General features: G+C 36.9%; 2 protein-coding genes across 9 annotated transcripts; one reads left to right on the top strand and one right to left on the bottom strand.

The window, feature by feature from the left end:
* Window positions 1-66: 66 nt before the first annotated feature.
* Window positions 67-11,039, top strand: mon1bb (MON1 secretory trafficking family member Bb). 4 transcript variants are annotated; one of them, XM_046874892.1, is made up of 5 exons: window positions 67-198; window positions 2,338-2,961; window positions 3,190-3,982; window positions 4,320-4,467; window positions 7,586-11,039. In XM_046874892.1, the coding sequence occupies exons 2-5, from the start codon at window positions 2,391-2,393 to the stop codon at window positions 7,751-7,753; spliced, it is 1,680 nt and encodes a 559-aa protein (XP_046730848.1). In that variant the 5' UTR covers window positions 67-198; window positions 2,338-2,390; the 3' UTR covers window positions 7,754-11,039. The 4 variants fall into 4 exon arrangements, with proteins under 4 accessions (XP_046730848.1, XP_046730846.1, XP_046730844.1 ...); XM_046874890.1 differs by lacking the exon at window positions 67-198 and adding an exon at window positions 1,121-1,900; XM_046874888.1 differs by lacking the exon at window positions 67-198 and adding an exon at window positions 1,853-1,989.
* Window positions 10,494-23,837, bottom strand: brpf3a (bromodomain and PHD finger containing, 3a). 5 transcript variants are annotated; one of them, XM_046874885.1, is made up of 14 exons: window positions 23,474-23,833; window positions 23,287-23,384; window positions 18,134-19,637; window positions 17,852-18,005; window positions 17,416-17,547; window positions 17,040-17,168; window positions 16,594-16,632; window positions 16,155-16,467; window positions 14,416-14,688; window positions 14,086-14,161; window positions 13,870-13,955; window positions 13,699-13,766; window positions 13,462-13,616; window positions 10,494-11,880 (listed from the first exon to the last, which is right to left on the bottom strand). In XM_046874885.1, the coding sequence occupies exons 3-14, from the start codon at window positions 19,618-19,620 to the stop codon at window positions 11,682-11,684; spliced, it is 3,111 nt and encodes a 1,036-aa protein (XP_046730841.1). In that variant the 5' UTR covers window positions 19,621-19,637; window positions 23,287-23,384; window positions 23,474-23,833; the 3' UTR covers window positions 10,494-11,681. The 5 variants fall into 5 exon arrangements, 4 of the variants coding, with proteins under 4 accessions (XP_046730841.1, XP_046730840.1, XP_046730843.1 ...); XM_046874884.1 differs by having other exon boundaries at window positions 23,287-23,833; XM_046874887.1 differs by lacking the exon at window positions 14,416-14,688 and having other exon boundaries at window positions 23,287-23,835.
* Between the last annotated feature and the right edge of the window lie 336 nt (window positions 23,838-24,173).

The following is a 24,173-nucleotide window of genomic DNA, read 5'->3' as shown; positions in this document are numbered from 1 at the left end:
GGAGTGTGGACCCAAAAGTATAAACTATATCCTCAGTATTTGTTAGACCAGTGTCCTTTAGAAAGCTTAATAAATGTGAACTAATGTAATTTGATGTTTTTCCCAGTAGTTCATTAAATGAAATTCCTTGTTCTTTCTTTTATCTATTTTCTTTTTTATATTTATTTTTTTCAAGGACCACATGTTCAACAGATTTAAGTAAGTACTTATTTAATCCGCAGTGTCCAATCCTTAATCTAGAGAGAATAAGGTTTTCTCTGTAATTCCTCCCAGTGGTCCTGGCTGTCCCACCTTCTGTTGTATGCTGTATAAATGTCTCCCTTTCTTTGCTCTAACTCAACTTCTCTGCGACTTTCCCATAATTTTCTTTCAAATGTGTTTGCTTTGGCTTTTGCTTTACTTATTAAGATTGATATTTCAGCATCTCTTTTACTGGTTAGTTTTGCCAAACCACCCACCATTTCATCAAACAAATCCATGTGTGACATTCCAGTACTTCATATACTAAGTCTTGCCTTGATTGTGATTTAAACGATTGCAAACTCTTTACAACCGCACTAGAGTCTGAACATATTACCATATTACACTTTATTGGTCTAATTTCTTCTGCTCAATGTAATACTAACTAGATACCAATCAGTTCCACTGTAAATACAGGTACATGATCAGACATTCTCTTCTGTACCTTGATTCCCATCTTCCCATTCCCATCTATAAAAGACTTAATCAGTGCAATTTATATATTCCCCAGTGGGAGGAAAATATATCTCCGTTTGCTCCCTAATCCACTCCTGTCAGGTGTCTAATCATATTTTAAATCTTTTTACACTTAACTATGACTTTCTCTATGAGGATAGAAAACTTACAATGGGTAACTCGAGACAAGACACGAGGCACAGGGAAACACCAAAGTTAGGCTTCACAATGTTAAAAAAAAAGAGCCAAGAAAATACACAGGAGTAACAGATCTTTAGACAAAAACTAAAAGTTTTACTTAAATATAATCTAATACTCAGTAAAAATGACTTCTTATTAAAAGTTTATGAATTATAAAAGTTTTTCATTATGACAAAAAGATTAATAAATACACAGTAAAACACAGCACTCATTTCTTGCAATAGCACAACAATAAATAATAATAATAGACATAATTACGATAATAAAAACAGCATTTCTAATAATAATAATAATAAAACAAAAAAAAGTCTATCTTATTTACTATGGAAGTCTTAAGAGGCCATGTATTATAATATTCTTTCTTTGTTTTCTTGTGATCTCAACATAATCACTACTTCATTTTATGTTATCTAGACATTGTTTCTTCGCGATCAGTATTAAATTTTTCTTTATATTCGGCATAAGATCATGTTCTAAAGCAGCACCATTGATTTCAACCATAACCATCTGTGTGCAGCGGCTCGTCCATCTTGTCCATAATCTCCACTTTCCTCATAATCACTCATTCATTTTTCTGTGTATTCGGCATTAGAGCATGTTCTAGACGCAGCATCATCGCAGAATCATCGATAATAACCGATCACGAGAAAACAAGAAAGAAAAATATATTACAATGCACGGCCTCTTTGGACTTCCGTATATTCAATAAAGAGATGCTTATAAAATCCACCAGTGCCTTATTGCACTGCAATATTGAATTATTTTCATTTAATGCGTAGAAAATAAACATTTTATACATATAAAAAAAGGTAATGCATATCAAATTGATCAATGGATTTGTTATGCATTATATTATTATTTTATCATGTTGCCTGTGTGTTTCATCCGTTCACCTTTCCTTACAATGATTCAACGATTTGTATCGGCTCTTGAGTTGTGCGCATGCGCGCCGGAAGTCGCGGCGGAAGAGGACGGGAGTAACGCTGTCAACAACAAATCGCCGGTACCGATATAATATATTAATATTAATAAGTCTTTTTTGTTAGAATCCTAGTGTAATACTTTCTGCCTGAAGGATGCCTTTCATAGACAGTAAGTTGATAAATTAATTTATCTGAGAGATTGAAAAGAATCTGCTTGGCAAATAGCATGTACGCTAGCTAGCTAACTTGTTAGCATAAGAAGAGAGAGTCTGCTGCTCTTTATTTTAAACAGTACATTGAACAGCGTTTGTACATTACAGGAGAAGTTCTCTGCGTTTTATCATTCTATATGTAGTGTAAAGCTGTTTTCCGGTTACATTTATCTGCTTGTGAAATGTCTATAGATTGTGTCACTGAAGGTGCGTATAATTTGTCAGCTCGTTTCTTTCCTTGACAGGTTTACTACTTTATGAATTGAAGCTTTTGTATGAGAAACATCTCTCCTCTGTTTCCTCAGTACCTGCTCTGTTGACATGACAAAGGGTAATCCTCACAGGGAATCTGAATAAGATGGAGACAACGGACTCACCTATCACCTCTTTAACCCCAAGTGATCAAAATGTTCTGTCTGAAAATGATATAGACAGTATTTCAGAGCTGGAAGACCTCCTGCCCCCCTCTAAAATGGAAAGCAGTAACGAGTCAAAAGCGATAGACACGTCCTCAGACAATTTAAACCCAAAAGATGTTCATGTGGAGAGTCAACAAGATGACGCTGTTGTGTTTGATGGCTCAGAAAAGCTTGTTAACGCTTCAAAGGACAATGGCCCTGAAGACACAGGCGAAATTGTAGTGACCATGTTGGGTCGAGGAAAGCTGGATGAGCAGGGTGTGTGCGCAAACAGAATTCCGTCGCCTCTCTCTGAAACTTCTCTAGAGGCTTCCTCTCACTGGGACGAGGATGTGACTGCAGAGAGCTGGAGACAGCACCGGAAGCATGTTTTTGTTTTGAGTGAGGCTGGGAAGCCCATCTACTCCCGCTACGGCAGCGAGGAAGCTCTTTCCTCCACCATGGGCGTCATGATGGCTCTGGTGTCTTTCATTCAGAGCGGGGACAACGTTATTCGTTCTGTCTACTCAGGTATTGCCTTTCCACCCAGAGTGAAATAGTAACTGCATCAATCATAAATCAATTATAAATAAATAAAAATGGTATGAATACAATATTAATGGGCTAACAAGATGATTGCATGTAACTAATTTTTAAGGTAGAATTCTTCTTTACGCCATCATTTGCAAATTAACGATAGGCCCTTTATTTGAAATGCTGTTTTATAACCATTGTTGTTTAAATTTTTTTGTGCTATAGATGAACATACAGTGGTTTTCATGCAGCAGGGGCCTCTGGTGCTTGTCTCTGTCTCCAGCACCCATCAGTCTGAGCAGCAGCTACGCAACGAACTAATTTATGTCTATAACCAGATTGTGTGCATGCTCACTCAAGCCAGCATCACCCGCATCTTTGAGCACAAGAAGAACTATGACTTGCGCCGCTTGCTAACTGGCTCAGAGAAGATCCTAGATGGTTTACTAAACCTGGTTGACTTTGACCCTAGCTTCTTTCTTTCAGCTGTGCACTGTCTACCTGTTGCCTCTTCATTCAGAGACTCTCTTAGCCAGATACTTCAGAAAGCTATCACTCCCAACCTAGTCTTCTCCATCCTCGTTGCCAAGAACCAGCTGCTCACCATTGCACAGGAGAAGATGGTTATTGAGGATGCCAAACTGGACCCTGCTGACCTTCACCTGCTGATCAATCTAATTGGTGCCTCCTCTGCATTCCAGGCCGGTGAGATCTGGACCCCAATCTGCCTCCCTAGCTTTAACCCTGACTGTTATTTTTATGCCTACATATCCTACTTGGACCCACCTGAGTGCACCGTCTGCCTGCTGCTGCTCTCCACGGACAATGAAGCATTTTATGCAGTGGCAGAGTGTAAAAGGAAGATTGAGGAAGCAATGCTGGCCCAAAATGCTCTTACCTACATTGCCAAAGCTCAGTCTTACAGTGTTAGTCAGGTGGGAGTGTCTGATCTCCGGCACTTTATGTACAAGCCATTTGATGTTCCGGACAACCACCATCAGCTAACACAGTTCACCAGGTAACTCAAATGCAATGAAATGAAATGATTATTGTTATGTCTTTTCTACACACACATTTAAGATAGCCAAGTGATTAGTTTACATGAATTTTACAGTTAAAATGTACAAAACGGCACATAAATTCTTTGTATCTTTTTGTAGTTAGTGGTAATGATTGTTTTATTTTTGTGCTCTCACTTTCTCCTTGTTGCAAGATTTAGTTTGATCTAGGTTATGTATTAGGCCTTATTGTGGTTAAACTGACAATTAGTATAAAAATGTAGATATCTGAACCACATTTATCATTTAGACATCTCTTGCACTTGGATCACACTTCTTTTTGCTTGTGGCTCTTAGCCCAGAGATGGAAGCTCCTTATGACAGTGATGAGGAGAAGATGAGGCTGCTGGACCTTTACAGAGATATGCATGGCCGCATACACAACACTTCACGCCCTCTTAAGCTCATCTACCATGTGGCAGCGCGAGAGACCCTGCTGGCCTGGGTATGATGTTCTACAACATATTGGTCTTTGTCTGGGTGCTTTAATGCAGTCTCTTCTAGCGCCATTTTTATTTCATTTTATTTCTTTTTATCTATCAAAAAACTATATAATTATTAATTAGCTTTAGTCCACATTGCACAATTCACTAATCAGAAACTGGATTCATTTTCTATAACAGCAGCTAACAGTTATGGCTAAACCTTAAACAGCCAGGAATGTGGTATTATAGATTAGAAAAAAATTACATATATAGCAAAGCAGGCTGTGGAAAAATTACCTTTATTGTTAAGGTTTTTAAACGTTTGTTTAAAAAAATCACAAGAATACTGTAATTTCATGAATATCAAACAATTGCAGCAGATTATCGAAAATAATCTTTAAATGTTTGTGTACCACAGTTATTGGCAACCTTTCAGTCAATACATCTTCCTTTTTGTCAAGAGAACTTTTTTCCTATAATACCTCAGCAAGTTGTAGAATATATCTCAAAGAATCTAAAGCAATTCCTTCCTACAGAAACTGTCCAGTTCATTCCAATTTCAAGGTGTAACGTTCACCTAACAGACAGGGGTATAAATCAGGACTGGGATGGAACCTCAATTTTATGTTCAGTAAACCATTTTTGTGTTGATTATGTATGTTTGGATCATTGTCCTGCTAGAAGATTTAACCATGGTATATTTTAAGCTTTCAGGCAAAGGCAATCAGGTGATCATTTAACATCTGTTGAGATTTGAGGAAGTGCAATATGTAATGTATCCCAAAAATGTCCAGGAGTCTTTTCTTCATACATTGCTAACTTAATTAGAGATCAAATGACACACCCAAGATTTTCTCATTGTGGTAATTAAGTTCTGGCTAGTTAGGTTCTTCAAAGACATGTGCGGTGGTGATTAGTATAGTGGGATTATTCTTGCTACTACATAAGGTACTTTTCCATATGGCTAATATAATAAATATTTTCAGACTGTGTAACTATGACAAGTTTTCCTATATTCAATCCAAATATTTATATTAAATTAAGTATACGTATTAAATATCTCCTTACATTAAAACTAGGATGGACACAACTGCTGTTCTTAGATGGGCTACCTGGTTTTCTAAATGTATATTACAATCACTTCAATTTTTTGTCTCATGTGTTCTAATTGAAATTCACAAATTCTGCAATAAATACTAGTATGAATATTTATAGAGAGAGAGAGAGAGAGAGAGAGAGATAACGAAACAAATTTTCCGGAATAAGTCTCAGACCTTCGCTGTTTAACATTGTAGTTTCAATGTTTGAAAGTGGGTGGTGGGAGGCAATCTGGTTATATCAGAATCAGGTTTTCTAGGCCAAATGTGTTAGCACACACATGGCATTTGGTTCCATCTGTTGGTGACCCTTAAAAGTACAGATATAAATAACAACACTATACATTTAGCTTATAGACAAGACTACAAGACAATAAAAACTGAGACTATACATATGATACAGATCAAATAAAATCACAATATACAGAGTATATGATAGTTCAGTAATGTAGTATATGACAGATTAGTAATATGTAATGTATATGTAACATACTACATTCTCATTATGAAATATCTCCCCCCTGTACTTCTTACATAAATTCTTCTGTTATGGCAATACATTTGTACTTAGACATGTATTCAAGAAACCTAACTAGCCGGAATGTAATTACATTATAGGGTTCCCTGGTGGTCTAGTGCTTATATATATATATATATATATATATATATATATATATATATATATATATATATATATATATATACATATATATATATATATATACACACACACACACACACACACACACACACACACACACACACTGGAGATCAAAATTAGAGAACAATTTATAAACAATTGAACGATTCTGAAATAATGTCATCTTCACTGCTCAACAGTTGAGGGAGTTTTTCTCCTGTCTATACCATGCTACCAGAACACCTTTTCCACAAAATAACTAAGGCATTTAAAAAAAAATATATATTTTACAGAAAACACACTGATCAAAATTAGAGAACACTTTCAGATACCTCCCAGTTATTGGTGTTAATTTGGCACCTGGTGCTAATTTCCTTGATTATCTGTAAACCCCTATTTAACTGGCAGCCTAACTTCCAGTTTCACTGACTCTGCAAGATGGTGGGCCGTTCTTAAGTGACTGAAAGCCTCCGGCAGCAGGTTGTCCAGATGAAGGTCAAAGGGATGACTCTATCAGCCATAGCAAGACAAGTTGGTCGTTCCAAATCTGGGATTTCAAGAATATTGAATCTTTACATCACAAACTCATTCAAGTCCACCAAGAAGGCTGGTCGTCCACGGAAGACAAATACAAGAGAGGACAGGATACTGCGGAGGATCTCAATGGGCAGTCGTTTCCACACTGCAGCTGGAATTGCTCACCAGTTCAGCGCTGAACAGGGTAAGGATCTGTCTCGTCATACAGTGTCTCGACGTTTAAGAGCATTTGGACTGAAAGCCCACTCTGCAGTGACCAAACCTCTCATTAGCAGAAAGAATCAAAAGGCTAGACTAAGCATGTTGTGTGGACAGAGGAGAACTGGTCCAAAGTTCACTTCAGTGATGAAAGCAAGTTTAATTTATTTGAGTCCGATGGGAAACATTATGTTCGGCGACAAACTGGAGAAAGACAGAACCCAAAGTGTGTAAAGAAGTCAGTGAAAAGTGGAGGAGGAAGTGTCATGGTTTGGGGCATGTTTTCTGCAGCAGGAGTTGGGCCTCTTATACAGCTACATGGCAGAGTGAATGCAAATGTTTATCAGAGCCTTCTTCAACAAAATATGGTTCCTTCCTGTAAGGTGAATGTAGCCTATTAATGTTAAAAATGTATTAATTAAAAAATATATTGCTGGCACATTGTTGTGGCAAGCATAAGGATGTGCTGTTCTAAAAAATGAATCCATTTCATATTTGCTCTTCTCTTCACACTTTACTTGATTATGATTATAATGGTTGCAATTCCAATGTAATTCCTATGTAATTAATGAACATTACTCTTCATATAATACCTTCATTTCATTTGGTGAATGTAAAGTGTTTGACTAATGGATTTATTTATTAATATATTTGTTTAAACTGCAGGTTACCTCCAAATTTGAGCTATATACTTGCTTTAGCCCTCTTGTAACGAAGTCCTGTGCTATTAACGCTATTACAAAACTGCTGCGATGGGTGAAGAAGGAGGAGGACCGACTCTTCATACGATATCCACCAAAATACTCAACCACATCCAATGCAAGCAAAAGCTAAGAGTGGTGCATTGTTGAACTTTGTGTTAGAACCAACACTCAGCACTCGGAAGGTTATTTGTCATGCAGAGCACTAATATCCATTACCCCAGCAGCAATGGAATCTTTATTTTTGACATTAATAATAATGATTTAAAAATACTACAGCTTAGCATGTCTTTGGATGATGGAAGATTTCTTGATTTTGTAAAAAAAAAAAAAAAAAAAATCAAATAAATCAGACATAAGGCTCCATCCATAAGGTTATCATAGAATTGAATTTCATTTTAATAATTTGTGTTTATAATAAGTTGGTTTTACTCTAAAACATTCTAAAAAAAAATTAGCTGTTTGGCAGTTGGATTGTTTAAGGAAAAATACACCAAGACTAAGCTTGTGTAATATCAGTGAGTAACAATATTATTCTATATATCTCCACATGATTCTTTTTTTCTTTGCCACAATATCTAAATTGTTTATTGTAGATATTATGTATATTTTGACACTGACCATTGTTAAGAATTTTATGTAGAAATAATAATAATAATAAAAAAGATTAAATTGTCCTTAAAGATTTATACAAAAAACTTTACAAATAATGTTAACTGTAATGATAATCAGAATGATAACATGTATGGTTTTATTTATTTCATTTCGACTGGTGTTCAACATTCAGCTGCATTTTCAGTGAAATGCCCATTTGGTCATTAAACTACTGATTTATTTTTTCTCTTCTTTAAAAAAAAAAAAAAAAAAATCCAGCTGCATTTTTGTGACTTCAAGCTGGTAATGTAATATTATTTTGCCTCTCCCCACTGTTTTTAGGCTTAAAATGTTTTTCAAATGTTTTAGACTATTGGCTCTGAAAAAAATATTGTGTTTATAATGATTCTGCATGTGGGTGGTTGTTTTTCAATCAGATTTCCAATTCTTGATAAACAAAACAAAATCACACTTCTATAGTTGGTGGTGTAGCGTATGCATATAGGTAAAAGGCATTAGTAAAAATGTACACAGTTACTTCAGAGCAGCATGTTTCTTTTTTTTTTTTTTTCCAATTGCAATTAAAATCGGTAAGAAATCAGCGTTTAGATAAAAAAAAATTTTACTTTTATACTTATTTTTAGACAGGAATTAAAAATCATAAGATTGGTTAGTAAATACTATGACATTAAGGTTAAAACCATTACTAGGTTTCAAGAAAAATATTTTGGCCATAAATAATTTACAGCCCAAGTGCAATTAACATAACCAGCTAGTTTCTGACCTTGAAAGAGCAGTAAACAAAACCAGTAAAGCGACATGATTTTAATCTTACAATCTACTTGGTTTTTCAAGCATTTCACATCTGGTGCTTTTCCACTATCAAATTACAACCCCAATTCCAAAAAAAGGATGATGTGTAAAATGTAAGTTTGATGATTTAATAGAAAAACAACATGCTGAGGAAATGTACTATTGATGAAAAAATCAAAATAAATAAGGTACTTTTGAATGTGCTGGCTTCAACACATCTCAAAGTTGGTACAGGTCCAGTTTACTATTGTGTAGGATCCCCATATACACCTGGGAACTGAGAAGACCAGTTACTGGAGTTTTGGGAAAGGGAAAGTTGTCCAATTTGTTTTATACAAGATTTTAGCTACTCAACAGTCCTGTCTCTTCTTTGTCACAATTTACATCATGATGTGGCAAATGTTTTAAATTGGTAAAAAGAAGTTGGATAGTCCCTATCCTCTTTAGTCATCATTTCCATCACATAAGCATACCTGTATTAGGCTTCTAATATAGATTTTTCCCCTTGGCCCTTGCAGACAGATTTATTCAGATTCACTGATTCTTTTGATCATATTATGTACTCTAGATCATGAAATATTCAAAGTTTTTGCTTTTTTTTTTTAAGGAAGATTATCCTGAAATTGTTCCACAAATTGTTGATGCAGTTTTTCACAGATTGGTGAATCTCTGCCCATCTTTACTTCTGAGAGACTCAACCTCAGCTTTTAAGATGCTGTTTTTATGCCCAGTCATGGTACTTACATATTTAGTTCAAAATGTTTCTCCAGCTCTTTTATTTGTTTTTCTATGATTTATTCTAAATCAAATTTCTGTTATGTGCATTGTTTTTCTTTACATTTTACACAGCATCCCAACTTTTTTTTAGAATTAGCAGTATGTATATAAATGGATTTACAAATCTGATTATTTTTACTTGTTAAATGACTCATTGATCAAATGTATTTTCATAAATTCTTTGGTAAGTTACAGTATGTTGTACAGGATCTAATCATATATATGGGTTTTCAGTGGTTTTGTTTTAGTACAATATCTTAAATTAACTTATATTTTGCTGGTGTGTATTGCTCGTTGAAAACGAATCATTTGACTTTCCATTGTGAACTCTCATTACTGACATGTAAATTTAATGTTTGTATTTTCTTTTGGAAACATGGTCTGTTCTCGAGAAAATCAGAAGAAAATGGTGCTTAAGTAAACACTCAAATTCGATGATATTTATGGGTTTTATTTTCCATTGCTTGGTCATGGGGCTTGCAAAAAAAAAAAAAAAAAACAACAAAGTGATTTGACTGTTAAAAATAAAGGAATAACATTTGTTCTGGAACTTTTTACACTTGAAAAAATTCTCGTTTGAAATTTGTAACAAAGTATGTGCCCAAAACTGCATAGTAAAAACACATTGTACAACATGAACAATAATCATGAAGACTGTTGTTCTCTTGAATAATACCAGACACAAAATATCAAACAACAGTGTTTTTATTTTTTCCTTCACAAAATACTTTCAGGCATGTTTGGCACATTGAGTTGTATTTACTTTGTTTACATGATATATAGACCTACTTACTGTTTTGACTTGTATAGGCTGAATATTGTAATGCTCTGCAGAGCAGTGCTCTAAATGCAATATTCTTAATTATTATTAAAGAATTTTGTAAACACAAAATGAAAGGAAATGTAAAAATCTTTCACAGTACTTTCTTTACATTTTAGATTTTTAAAAACATGAATATCTTCTACATACATGCTTCAATATAAACAATAGCAGGATCTGTCCCAAATTATATTTAATCCATGCACTAAATAAATAAAAATACATTGTATATAAATAAAACATACATACATGAAGATTCTCTCAAATAATAAAGCCATGACAACAAATCTGTGAATGCAAATCCAATCCAAAGCTTAAAAGTTAATATTATCTTAAACATTCTAGTAGGTAAAATGTGACATGTGAAAGCATATTCACACTGGTAAAGACCAATGTGTAAAAAAGAAAAGAAAAATTTATTTTTATTTCAGTTACCATTTTTTATCTACACATTGTGCACCCTTTGGGTAATATTAAATGATTTTACTGAGGTCAATCTTGTACATATATCATCCTCAAACATTTTGTTTGATTCAATTCACATTTTGAATAGCTTAATATTTTTATAGGACCCTATTATTCCACCAGGAAACATGAATCATAAAGATGCAAACTCGTGGGCATATTCAGAAACTAGCCTTAATTGGTTTAACTCTATTTGCATGGAAGTGTACACCTGAATGCTTTTTTTTTTATCCCGAATAAGTCATCAGTGAGATTATTAACTATTACTAGGCAAGTAAGAATAAACATAACCAGTGAGATCCTATGTGTATATTTCATTTTAGGTTTACTTTATCTTTTTTTTTTTTTTTTTTAAATAACTGGGTACATTTATTTAGTAGAATTCAGTACAATTGTTTGATCGTGTTCACATGACTATTCTATATAATAATACTATGCGTATTCCAAAAGGCCCTAGACTACTGCAGGAAAAAAAGACAATTGACTTCTATTCAATGCATAAAAGCTATCATGCTCACACACAAAATAAATATCTGAACAAATCTCAATATTCATTTTCAATCACTACATTGAAGTCTTTTTGAGTTGTGTCTCACAGTGAAGTGCTTCCAATGAAAGTGGTGGGGTTAAAGTTCATGTTTTTATGCACAAGGCTGAGGTGCTTCATTGCTCGTTCATATGCCAGGTGTACAGACTTCCGTACATTCGGTTTCTTGCCTTCCATCAGGCGAAGTTTATCCACAGCGTCATCGATTCCCAATGGATGGAGTTTACCCATTGGTAGCCACTGCCTGTTGGGTAATACAGGGAGAAACACGTAACCACCAAAGCAGCTTTGAAATGTTTGCAGTTTAAAATGTTCAGTCAAATAATTGACAGACCACCTAAGCCAGTTTGAATGCAATATTCATATGCAGTCTGTTTACTTTAACATTGGTGTTTGTTTTGCGTGTATTCCATGTGTGAACTCCACTGGCCACCCCAGTCACAACTGAATTTATAATAATTTTTTTCTTAAGAAAAATGAATGTTTTTCAGTGATCGATCTTCTCTTTACTTCCACAAAACAAAATAAAAAATCAAAATTTAATTGTGCATTTCAGTCATATATACTACAGTAAAATGCTGCAAACTATGAAAGCTATGAAAAGAACATGTATGGAATTATGTAGTTAACAAATAAATGTGTTAAATTACCCAGAATTGTTTTTTTAAATAGTTTTATATTTGAGATTGTCCAAAGTATTTACATTTAGTTTTGATGAATGCTTCATTGCATTCTCATCAGATTTATGAGCTAGTTACCTGGAATGGCTTTCACATGTGCCCAGTTAAGAGTTAATTTGTGACATTTCTTGCCTTCATAATGTGCTTTAGACCATTTGTTGTCTTGTGCAGAGGAGGAAGATACAGGATTAATAGCGTTTAGTGCTTTACAACTACTGTACAAATCCGTATAATGGCAAGAAACAAACAAAAAAAGGCAGTCCACCTGAAAAATCTCAAGAACTTTAAGTGTATCCCCAAGTACAGTCTCCAAAACCATAAAAGTTTATTAGAATTACCAGCCTCAGAAAAAATTCTGCTCAGAGTTCAAGTAGTAGACGTATTTCAACTTCCACTGTTCAGAGGAGACTGCACTACTCGGTCCTTCATAGTCAAGTTGCAGCAAAGAAGCTGTTACTTTGGAAGAGCAATGAACAGAAGAGACTTGCTTGGGCCAAGAGACACAAGAAAGACTGAACACAGGCACTCAACACCTCTGGGAACACTTCAAAATTTTCAGAAAACCATTCCAGGTGACTACTTCATGAGGCTGACAGAGAATGCTAAGAGTGTGCCAAGCTTTCATCAAATCAAAAGGTGTCTACTTTGAAGAACTGAAAATATAAAACATATTCTGGGTTATTTCACACATTTTGTTTACTGTGTATGTTTACTCGGGTATAAAACAAAATAATAAAAAACAACAATGAAAAATATTTTTTAATTACTAAACATTTGTTCTACTGATGCGCCAAGTCTCAAATCAAACACCAAAAGCTGCCATGATGCACACATCCGGCAAATTAAACCTTTATGATTGATGATTTATGTAATTTAAAACACCATCATTGCTTTAAAACATTTACAAGCATATTTTGTCTTCATGCTCTATGTTGATTTTGGTTTCACTAATAATAAACATACATTTGCATTAAGAATCCATATTTGCCTATGCCGATGTTGATTAGAGTATTCAAAACTTAAAAAAAATAAAAAAAGGCACATTTGTTTACATACATTTATATATACATTTCTTGTTATTATCATCCCTAAATCTGAATATAAGAAAATATTAAATATTCTAGCTTAGAGTTTGGGTTGCTTACCAAGTTCTTTTCGTGTCGAAAAACACCACAAGGAATAACTTGTCCTCAGTCTCCACCTGTCTGCGCTCACCCAGTTGCAGCACGTCTTGCGGTGGTACTGGGATTACAATGCCATTAGGAAGAATTCCTTCTTTGGGCATGTCAGGATCTACCATCTGCAGATAACCAGCATGATTAGGATAATTGGGCAATTTATCTGTTTTGTTGATTTAATGAGTGGTTTACAGAAAAACGTACCATTGCGGGATATGAAGGATACCCCCTGCATTTAGCCCAAACCAAGCTGAGAGGCTCCAATTTGGTCTCTTTGGGAATTAATAAACAGTCCCAAAATAAATTGTAATAATCAGTATTCCTAATATGTGGAAGCAAATATTCAAGTTTAACTTAGCTCATATTTGTATCTACCTGAATCAGCCTTTTTGTTCTCTCCCTCCACAACTGGGACCTTGTTCAAGGATGGTTTACCTCGACTGCGTTTGGGAAGTGCAGAACTAATAATTGCAAAACACATATTATAATAATACACACACACACACACAGACACACACACACACACACACACACGCACACACTCATTATATCTCTGATGTACATTAAGTGAAAGGAAGTACCTTTCTTTACCTGATGTTTTGATAAGCAGTAGAGCAATTCTCTGACTCACGAATGTAATCCTTCTTTTTAAGATCATTTTTCAAACCTGAAATAAAATTTAAAAAATGTTTTTAATTAAAAATAATATCGAAAAAAATTACCCTGCAAGCAATGATTAGGCAAAAATACCTAGTTTCTCAAAAAAAAAATTGTTTGGTGAAATATATTTAAATTTAACACTGAAGCCAGCAGAGCATAAACTCAAATTAGTTTGGGAAATCTCTTGCAAAAAAATAGAACATACAAGTTGATAAAGTGATGATAAAGCAAAAAATTAAAGATTCTAAAAGTAGGGAGCACCTGAAGTGATTGTTGCATAATTAATTTTTTTATTTGGGACTTCTACTTTCTGGCCTTCCTTTTTGGTATTGCCACCGAGTAGTCGTGAAGTTCGCTGCTGGCGGTTGAGCTTGTGACGTATACTATTGATTTCCCTGCGTAACAGTCGCAATCGTTTAGTGCGCGCTCCACTGGTACACATGGTTGTCACCATGTCCAACTTTTCAAGCAGTTGTTTCAGCTGGGCCTCTGGAGACATGTGAATTCTATTTTCAGGGTCCAAAAGCATGTCCACTATATAGAGAAATTACAGAGGGAACAAAACTGTTGGTCTGAAATGTATACTATTGATCAGTGTCTTTCAAAAACATCTCTTTTATTGTTAACACTCTGCTCCATTACACTGCAAATAAAAAGGTTTTTACATGTCTGTTAAGGTTTTAATGATGTACAATACTGAAAACCATGAGAGTGGGCTCTTATGTTTTTGTTTTTACACACAATAAAATGCACAAGCAAAACTACTGACAGCACTAGCAGTAGGAAGTACTGTAAACAATTCTTAAAAGTAAAACATTTTGAAATAAAATATATTTGTAAAAATTATTTGCACTGCTTGTTATTGTGTATATGGCACTGTAAATGTCCATGCATTAAAACCTAATGCCTTTATGTTTGACAGCCCTTCCTTTCCTCTCCATATTCACCTCTTACTTGAATTTCTGTTTCAGAACTGAAAGGTTTTTGTAGTAAACTTTTGAGTGAGTTTTTCTTAACTATGTAAAGGATCATCTACTTACTTGTCTTCCATGGTCTTCAAGAGCTTTTGGACCTTTTGCATTGCTTCTCTTAATAAACACATTGTTGACTTGGCCACTCCTAAATTTTCTGCTATCTCTCTGGTAGGAATGTGTTTTATCAGCCTTATGAATGCCTTCTTTACTTTCTCTGACTCCTCTTTGGACCACATAATGAGATACCATGAATAACCACCAAATGCACACTTGGAATAAACTACAGACCATTTAATCTCTTTAATTTGCCACAAGATAATTAAGAAACAGTCCGTGCATGTTCCTAAATGATTAATTGTATATTTTTAAAAACCCGTGAGTTAAAGCTGAAACTCAATTGCATCTTGATTGCAACACTTAAAATCTTTACTAGTGGTATATGTAAACCAAAAATTGTGTCACTATACAAACTCTTATGGACCTAGAGACAGTGGCATTGAGTAAAAGACAGGAGGAGGTAGCAGAGCTGAAGATGTTAAGGTTTTCGTTGGGAGTGACGAGGATGGGAGGATGGACAGGATTAGAAATGAGTTTATTAGAGGGACAGCCGTTGCAGGACGTTTTGGTGACAAGGTGAGGGAGGCGAGATTGAGATGGTTTGGACATGTGCAGAGGAGGGACATGAGTTATATCGGTAGGAGAATGCTGAGGATGGAGCCACCAGGTAGGAGAAAAGAGGAAGGCCAGGGAGGAGGTTCATGGATGTGGTGAGGGAAGACATGCAGGTAGTTGGTGTGAAAGAGGCAGATGTAGAGGACAGGGTGGTATGGAGACGGATGATTCGCTGTGGCGACCCCTAATGGGAGCAGCCGAAAGAAGAAGAAGAAGACAAACTCTTATGGACCTCTTTGTGTATTAACATACATATACACGTGCATGCAGGGTGTCCCAAACTACATAAGAGAAATTTGTTTTGGGAAAAAGACTGAAAGTGTTGCAGACTATTTAAAAACAAACCCTACTTACCCATGTCCCAGCAGGACTGGCTGGAGTTTACTTTGATGCCTGAGTCAGGGAGATGCATGCCTGTAGAAATGTCAAACCCTGCGCTGAGAGCCTGGCTCTGGGCATGCCTCAAGATAGCACCACCCACTTCCTTGAGCTGCATGGCTGCTTTGTGGAACACGGTGTCACTTGAATTGTACCGTAGGCAGTTAGACACCATCAAGTTAAAGTCAGCTTCCAGATCTGCCACGGAGCAGTACTTATGTGCCTCCAGCTTCTCACGCATGGTAGAGAAGTCCATTGGCTCAGAAACAAACTCCAGATAATCTGGAACCTGTGGTAAAAAATGTATCACAGAGCAAAATTCTTCCCTTTATTTTTTTAAAAGCATGTTGCCCAGCAGCTAGTTGCACCATATGAACAAATGTTGGACCTTTCAAACTTCCTTTAATGTACGTACATTCTGAATGATGTGATTTATAAGCCCCGTACATTCAACCTACAACATGGAAAAACATGGAAATACATGTTAACTAGCAACAAGATAACCACCTTACATTAGTGATCATGAGTTTATGATGCACAGTCATGTTCTATAGTTAGTTTTATAGATTCAACCAATTAATGTGTTAAATATGTTTAAAGATTTAAATAACTACTATAAACCCTTCAAATGTAGTGAAATATTTTATAGTCAGAGGTCAGAAATTAACAATAAGGTCAGAAACACATAATAAATATTAGTTAATTAGTATTACCAGGGCAGAATTTTCTATTCATGAAATAAGGCATGCATGTATGAGAATCTATAGTCCAACTACTTTGGTGTAACTAGCTGCTGTTGTAGTCTTTAGATAGGTGTGTGAACTATAAGGAAGAAGTTACTTTCTTTTATCATGTATTTACCTCAGAGAGATTGACAGGAGAAATGAAGATGCAATCGCTATCTTTCTCTTGCAGTCGCTCCAGTGTGGAGCGCAGTAGTACTAAGGAGGGTGTGAGCTGAAGCTCCAAAGTCAGCTGCTGCAGTTTTAGCTTTCACATGCAAAAAAGAGGATTACTTCTTCTCAAGAACATCTTTCTTAAGCCAGCATCACTATTTTCACAAACATGTTTAGCCTCTTTAGCAGAATCACCATTAGTTTCCTATTTGGTACATACTGAATGCGCTATAATAGTGTATGTTTTAACATTGATTCCTTAAAATAGTTGTGTAAACTGAGCTCATATTTTTCTTCTTTGTTAATCAATTTGCAGTAAGAAGAATTGTTGCATTGTGTACCTGTTCACGTTTGAGCCTCTCTCTCTTGCGGATGAGTTCAATCAATAGTCGAGCTTTCTCTAGGTCCTGCCGCTGCTTCTGCCAGTATTTCAGCTCCACCCTCAATGCCTGCACCCTCGCATCTGGCTCCCTCTGTAAGGATCAGAAGGTCACAAGTTTAAATCCCAGTACCACCAAGCTGCCACTGCTGGGCCCTTAACTGCAAGGCCTTTAACCCTCAACTGCTCAGTTGTAAGTCACTCTGGATAAGGGCATCTGCCCAATGATTTAAAATGTAAGGAGTAAAAAGATAAATGTAAATGTTTCACAAATATGTTTACATCTTAATTTTAGCTGCCATAATTAAACTATGGACACAGAGTGTGGACATTACTCAACTCCAAATACAGCGCATGAGTCTACATAAAGATACATAAAAAAATTAAAGGCTCCAGACCTTTTCAGTCTTCTGAACCTGTAGGTGGGAGTGGAGCTGACGAATAAGTGGAACTCCATTTCGAGAGTGACGTTTTAGCAACCAATAATTATGAAGCCTTTGCATGAATTGGTTCTTCCTCTGTACTGGCACACCTGTGCATATCTTATTAAGCCTGTTAAAAAGTAGGGCAAGTCAAGCAGAAATATGTTTGTTTTTCTGTATTGGTAGATAAAATTGCATATAAATGTCAAAATGAAAATGTAAAACATAGGTAGTCTGGAAAAGGAAATGCAGTCTTACCTGTAGGATGGAATTTGTGGTACAAGTAGTAGAGGCGCTGCTGACTTGCGCGATAATCCATTTGAATTTTTTTTCTTCTTTTTTTGCTGTGTGACCAAACCCTTTTTGCGTTCATGCTGATTTTGCTCAACTGTAGGCCCTAAAGTGTATGACCTTTGACCCCTACCCCCTACAAAGATTTCCCCCTTTTCACTGTACCCTAATTTAGCATCAAGGGGAGAATGGTTTCCACAGAAGACAGTCTTCTTAACAGTGAATGTGGTGGTGTTGACGTCAGTCTCCCGCACTGGGTCTATCTTCATGAAGAGCCCAGCCCGTTGAGCGCAGGTGACATGAAATGCTCGGTAGCAGTTGGCCTTATGGCATTGAATGGATGCCCCCCTCCCCCTCTGCTTGCACAAGTAGCAAGTGAGTTTCCATCTTGCAGGGGGAATGTTATTCACTCCTTCTACAGGTTCAAGGAATACTGTGTTAGCAAAGCAAACTTCAGGGATCCAGATAGCGCAAACTACGTGGGCCCAGCGACCATCACTAGCCTGTTTAAAGGCACCTCCTCTATTTGGGCAAAGGATGCAATCCACAGGCCGAGAGGGGGACTGCAGACAGCGTCGGCATAGCCACTGACCTTCAGGTATGTAGGGCACTCCATAACACTCCTGGTGTACAGCCAAGTTGCAGATGTCACAAAACAGGATGACATTGCTGTTAAGGCACTCGTCATCCATGCACACACAGCAGAAAGCGTCCTCATCAATTGCATTCTGGGACAAGACTTGGCTTCGAGACTCCAGGATAGATTCCCTCTCCAATCTCTCAATCAATAACTCAAATGTGTCCGGAGAGACAGAAGCATGCCCATCCGACACACGTTTCTGATTTACAATCTCCAGCCAAGCCATGTCTTCCTCATCCATGTCATATTCTGCCTTCATCTCCAGCTCCTCATTACACTTTTCCACATAGCGGTAGTAGGCCACAGGAAGAGGACAAGCCTCCAATGGCGAGTAGGTGTCCACCTTTTGGAAGGTGGGCTTAGGTAGAGGGCTTACTAACTGAGTGTGATGAGCTGAGCTCAGAAGGTTGTGGGTGAAGTGTTGGCCACCAGAACGCCTACACCTGCCACTATGTTTGCTTTCTTTCCTCTTGTCCTTTAGAGAGGAGACAGTGTGGTCTGGCTGAGCATAGCCTGTAATCTGCTCACTGTTCTCCTTGTTGCTGTTGCACTCTGTCAGGTCCTGTGCAAGCATTTCATCTTCTGTGATGATTTTGAGTGGATCAGAAACATTAATCAGATGAACTCTTCCCTCAAGCTCTACCTCTACAATTTTCTGAGACTGCGCATATGAGAGTGTGTCTCTGGACATAGAAAAGTTGAGTCTACATGGGGAGGGAGAACGGAGAAGAATATCCTGGTCTGTGTGGTTGGAGGAACTGCTTCTTCCTCTACTCAATGCAATCGGACAACTTCGTCTCCTTAGCTTCTTCATTTTTAAATCTTTTATACCTTAAAAATGCCATAAATAAGTGAGTGTTTTCACAAACTAAATTATTACATAAAAATAGGCTTGTGCGATATATATAAAAAATTGTTAATAATTGCGAAAAACCAAAATTAGAAAATAAATGTGCATTTCCACATCTTCAGTATTAAGAGTGCAAGCTGGAGGATGTAATAATACAGCTGTGCAATAGGACCACCCAGCACCAACTGCAAAAATGCTTTTCTTATTATCTTAATACAAGTGCCTGTTAACACAACATTTGTCTCTGGACAATAGTACAACAACAATAATCTCTACCACAGCAGACAACTAAGCCCTCAGGTTCAACACCCACAATGTAAAATGAGCACTGAGGAAGGTAAATACATCAAAAGAACGTCTTGGGACATTCACTGAAGGACCGTGCTGAACAACTGGCTCCAGTTTTTACAGGTATTTTTATTATCTCTTTAACTCAAGCATTATATCTGGGTGGGGTCTTAAATTAGTCTAGTCATCATACTAGTCTATTAAATCATACTAGTGAAAAAAAAAAATCAAGCATAACCTAATATCATAATACTTTCCGATTACGTAGCATCTCTGGATGGTGTTTCTGTTTCAGCATGTACGGCTGTCAAAGACCTTGGTGTGATTATTGACCCGAGTCTTTCCTTTGAGTCTCATGTGAATAACATCACCAGAATCGCCTTCTTTCACCTTAGAAATATTGCTAAGATTAGAAATATGATGTCGTTACAGGATGCAGAAAAACTGGTTCATGCTTTTGTTACTTCTAGATTAGACTACTGTAACGCTTTACTGTCTGGGTGTGTGAGTAAGTGCATCAATAAGCTTCAGTTAGTCCAGAATGCAGCAGCAAGGGTCCTCACTAGATCTAGGAAATATGACCACATCACCCCTGTTTTAATCAGTCTACACTGGCTCCCAATCAAATCTCGCATTGACTATAAAATATTACTACTGACGATAAAGCACTCAATGGTCTCGCACCGCAGTATCTGAGTGAACTTCTGTACCAGTATGATCCTCCACGCCTACTTAGATCAAAAGGTGCTGGCTATCTGTTGGTTCCTCAAATAATGAAGACTACAGCAGGGGGCAGATCTTTCTCTTATAAAGCCCCACAGTTATGGAACAGCCTTCCAATCAGTGTTCGGGACTCAGACACAGTCTCAGTGTTCAAGTCGAGGTTGAAAACGTATTTATTTAGTCAAGCCTTTTATCAGTAGATTTCTCTTAGGTAAAGGCACAGATCTGGAGGGAACATGGATATAGAGTGTTTGGTGAACTGGTATATTTGTATGCTGTCGTCCCTCACATTCACACGCTCACTCAGGTTTGTTGACGGTGGTGTGGTGGGTCGTCTCTTATCCCAGAGATCCCTCATGTCTGTGTTACCTTCTGGTTCTCCCTTTTAGTTATGCTGCCATAGCGAGTCTTGCCGGAGTCCAAACTGCACAGTGACATTAACTTTCGTACACCAATAGTTACACTTAATAATCCATATCCTTCTCTTCCGTCACTCTCTCTCTCTCTCTCTCTCTCTCTCTCTCTCTCTCTCTTCGGTCGAGTTAAACATGCTCCTGAGGCTCCAGTGACCAGTGTTCCTGCCCCTCTCCCTCCTTGGATCTTCACACTTCTGTGCAGCTCGGGACGGTCTCTTAATTCGGAGTAGAACGGGTGCTTTGAGGACGGATTGGACTGTAGTTGGTGTCGGCGGTCTGCTGCACTGACTCGGGAGTGCAGTTTGCTTCTGATCATCATCACTGTACCCCACAACATTGTATATCTGCTTCAAATGGACATTTGGTGCAACCCAGATGAGGATGGGTTCCCTCTTGAGTCTGGTTCCTCTCAAGGTTTCTTCCTTATGCCATCTCGGGGAGTTTTTCCTTGCCACAGTTGCTCATCAGGGACAAACATACTTACAAAGAACATATTTATGTTTAATCACCACATTATCTGTGTAAAGCTGCTTTGAGACAATGTTCATTGTTAAAAGCGCTATACAAATAAAAATGAATTGAATTGAATTGAATTAATATCAACCACTATCGTGCTTTGCACTTACACCCATCATTATAAAGTAAGAGATGTTTTCTCTCCCACACCAATGCAATTATCCCTGCCCCACTAGAGCCACATCAGTCTGCATACAAAACCAGCAGGTCTACAGAGGACACAATCTCCTTCACCCTCTACATTCTGAGCCATCTAAAACGACAGAGCACAAACACTACTTACAAACAGCATCTGCCCCAGTAAACTAACATTTATATTTTGAACACTGCTCAATCTCTGAAAATTCTGTATTTAACCAATTCCATCATAAAGTTTTTGAACTGAGGATCAGCTTCTTTCTCAGGGCCGTCACTGCAAACTTCCATATTCCCTCCATAACTTCCTGCAGTCAACAAACCTTCTTACTTTATTGAAAACCACAGCCACAGATCAACTACACAGTACATCACTATCACACATGACATTGTCTTCGATCTGTTACAATTTGGCCCATGTCAGAGTCGTTCTGATCCTCATGCTTACCCATTTTTCTTGTTTCCAAAACATCAAATTTGAGATGACTAATATATAACTGCAAATAAATGATCAATCACCTGTTAGTGGTACAAAGACAACGAAGACATTCTATTCTGATTTCAGCAGAGAGTGAGATGTGGTAAGAGTAAGACATAGAGGTGTTCTCAGTTTATATTCGTTTTTAAAACACGTTCACAAAAGTCAGTCATTCCAGACTAATGTGCTTATTCTGTTCATCTAAAAGGTTTATTGGTATTAACATAGGCATACATCTAAGTAATAACCCGTACTAACTCCAATATCACTTTCCGGATCTTGAGCACAAGTTAGAAAAAAAGGACAAAAAAATATCCACATGGTCAGATTACAAACAGAGTAAACATTTCTGGATATCGCAGCAGTGAGAATTTGTGTCCGGACAATTCAAATACTTATATCGCACAAGCCTAGTATAAATTCATATATAGCAGCCATGTTTGTTGTTATAATGCATTTGCTTACAGTATGTGCAATTGTGTATTTGACCGTGAAATTCAGCACGGTGTTAAGAGTACAGTATTTACACACGATTACTGCATTTATTTATTGGGATACGGCATGTTATAGTCCAGAAAATACATTTTACTGCAAGCAAGCCAATCAGAATCCACACAAACACCACGTGACTTTTTTTGGCCAATTGTCATGCAGAACAGTGGGATTCCTTCCTACCAGGTGATGTAGTTTGGTTGCAGAGCGGCTAAATACCAATTCTGAAGCAAGACCGGGGTGAGAGTCAGCCATTTTTAACGGCACAGAGAGTCAAGCTGCTGTCCTATGGTTTCTTGATAACAAAATTATGCTTTTTTTTTTTTTTATATCAATGTGAAAAGAGGAACAATCATACAATGCATGTTCTGATGCGTTGCGTTATCCGTGTATGTATAAATACTGTCGAGTTAAAAAGTATAAAAGAACAAACGGCTTTGCTTCTACCGGTTACTTTAACTAATGAGAGAAAAAGGCAGCAGTGCTGCTGCGCGTGTTACATGCAGATCTGCGGCGCTCCACGAACATCACCAATCACCTGAGTATCTGAACTGATTACTGATTTTAAAGCTGGAAACTTACGGTTTATTGCTCACTGGGTAGACAAGAAAAGGCGGTCATATTCAGTTAGACAGCGTCGTCTTCCGTGGATTCCTGAAGCAGTCCACTGTGGTGACTTCCTACAACAAACCGTTTTTAAATACCACCTTTGAGCCATTTGTGAAATCGGATTATTTGACCAGGCTCCATGTATGTTCCAAATACGCACGTGACATTCCAGATCAGCGCCCGGACAACAGCGGTACTCTGTCATTAAATATACTCAAAAATACGCCCCTTAATAAGAATAAAAATAAGAATAAAAGCCCACAGCGCCCTGTTTTAGTCCCGTCTTGTGATTGGCTCTACAGAGGCGCTGCATGACATCACATCTTCCGGAGGCCAATAAAACCTGAGCGCGTGTATATAAAAAAATAAAAAAATCGGGAGAGCGCCGGTTTTTCGCGCTGAACTGCCGAGTCTGATGGTTTCAATTTTATTAGAGGGAATGAAAGATTTATCACAATAACCCAAATGTTTTGATTACGTTCACCAATATAACTAAATCCAGATTTGTCTCATAATCCAGTGACTCTAAATTACATCAGTGAGCTTTAGAGAGTATTAACGAATTACATTAAATAAAACAATAAAAAGCATTGAACACGTGCATCATCAGTCATCGGTATGGAGGACACATTTTTTGTCAGGTATCTAAATATATATTCTGCAGATAAATGAATAAGTGCGTCAATACATGCATAAATAAATAAATAGATACATTTTGTTAAATTAAGATGACAATCTATGTTCAAACATGTATTGCAGAAACCATATTGTAATTGTAGGGATTATTATTATTATTACTATTATTATGCCCTAAAACTGATCGTGTAGACCAAAGCGTAAAACCTAGACATTTAAAACTT

The sequence above is a fragment of the Silurus meridionalis genome, chromosome 19 (genome assembly GCF_014805685.1).
Source record: "Silurus meridionalis isolate SWU-2019-XX chromosome 19, ASM1480568v1, whole genome shotgun sequence".
Classification (NCBI taxonomy): domain Eukaryota; kingdom Metazoa; phylum Chordata; class Actinopteri; order Siluriformes; family Siluridae; genus Silurus; species Silurus meridionalis.
The sequence above is the reverse complement of the archived record's forward strand: the minus strand, read 5'-3'. Positions and strand labels throughout refer to the sequence as shown.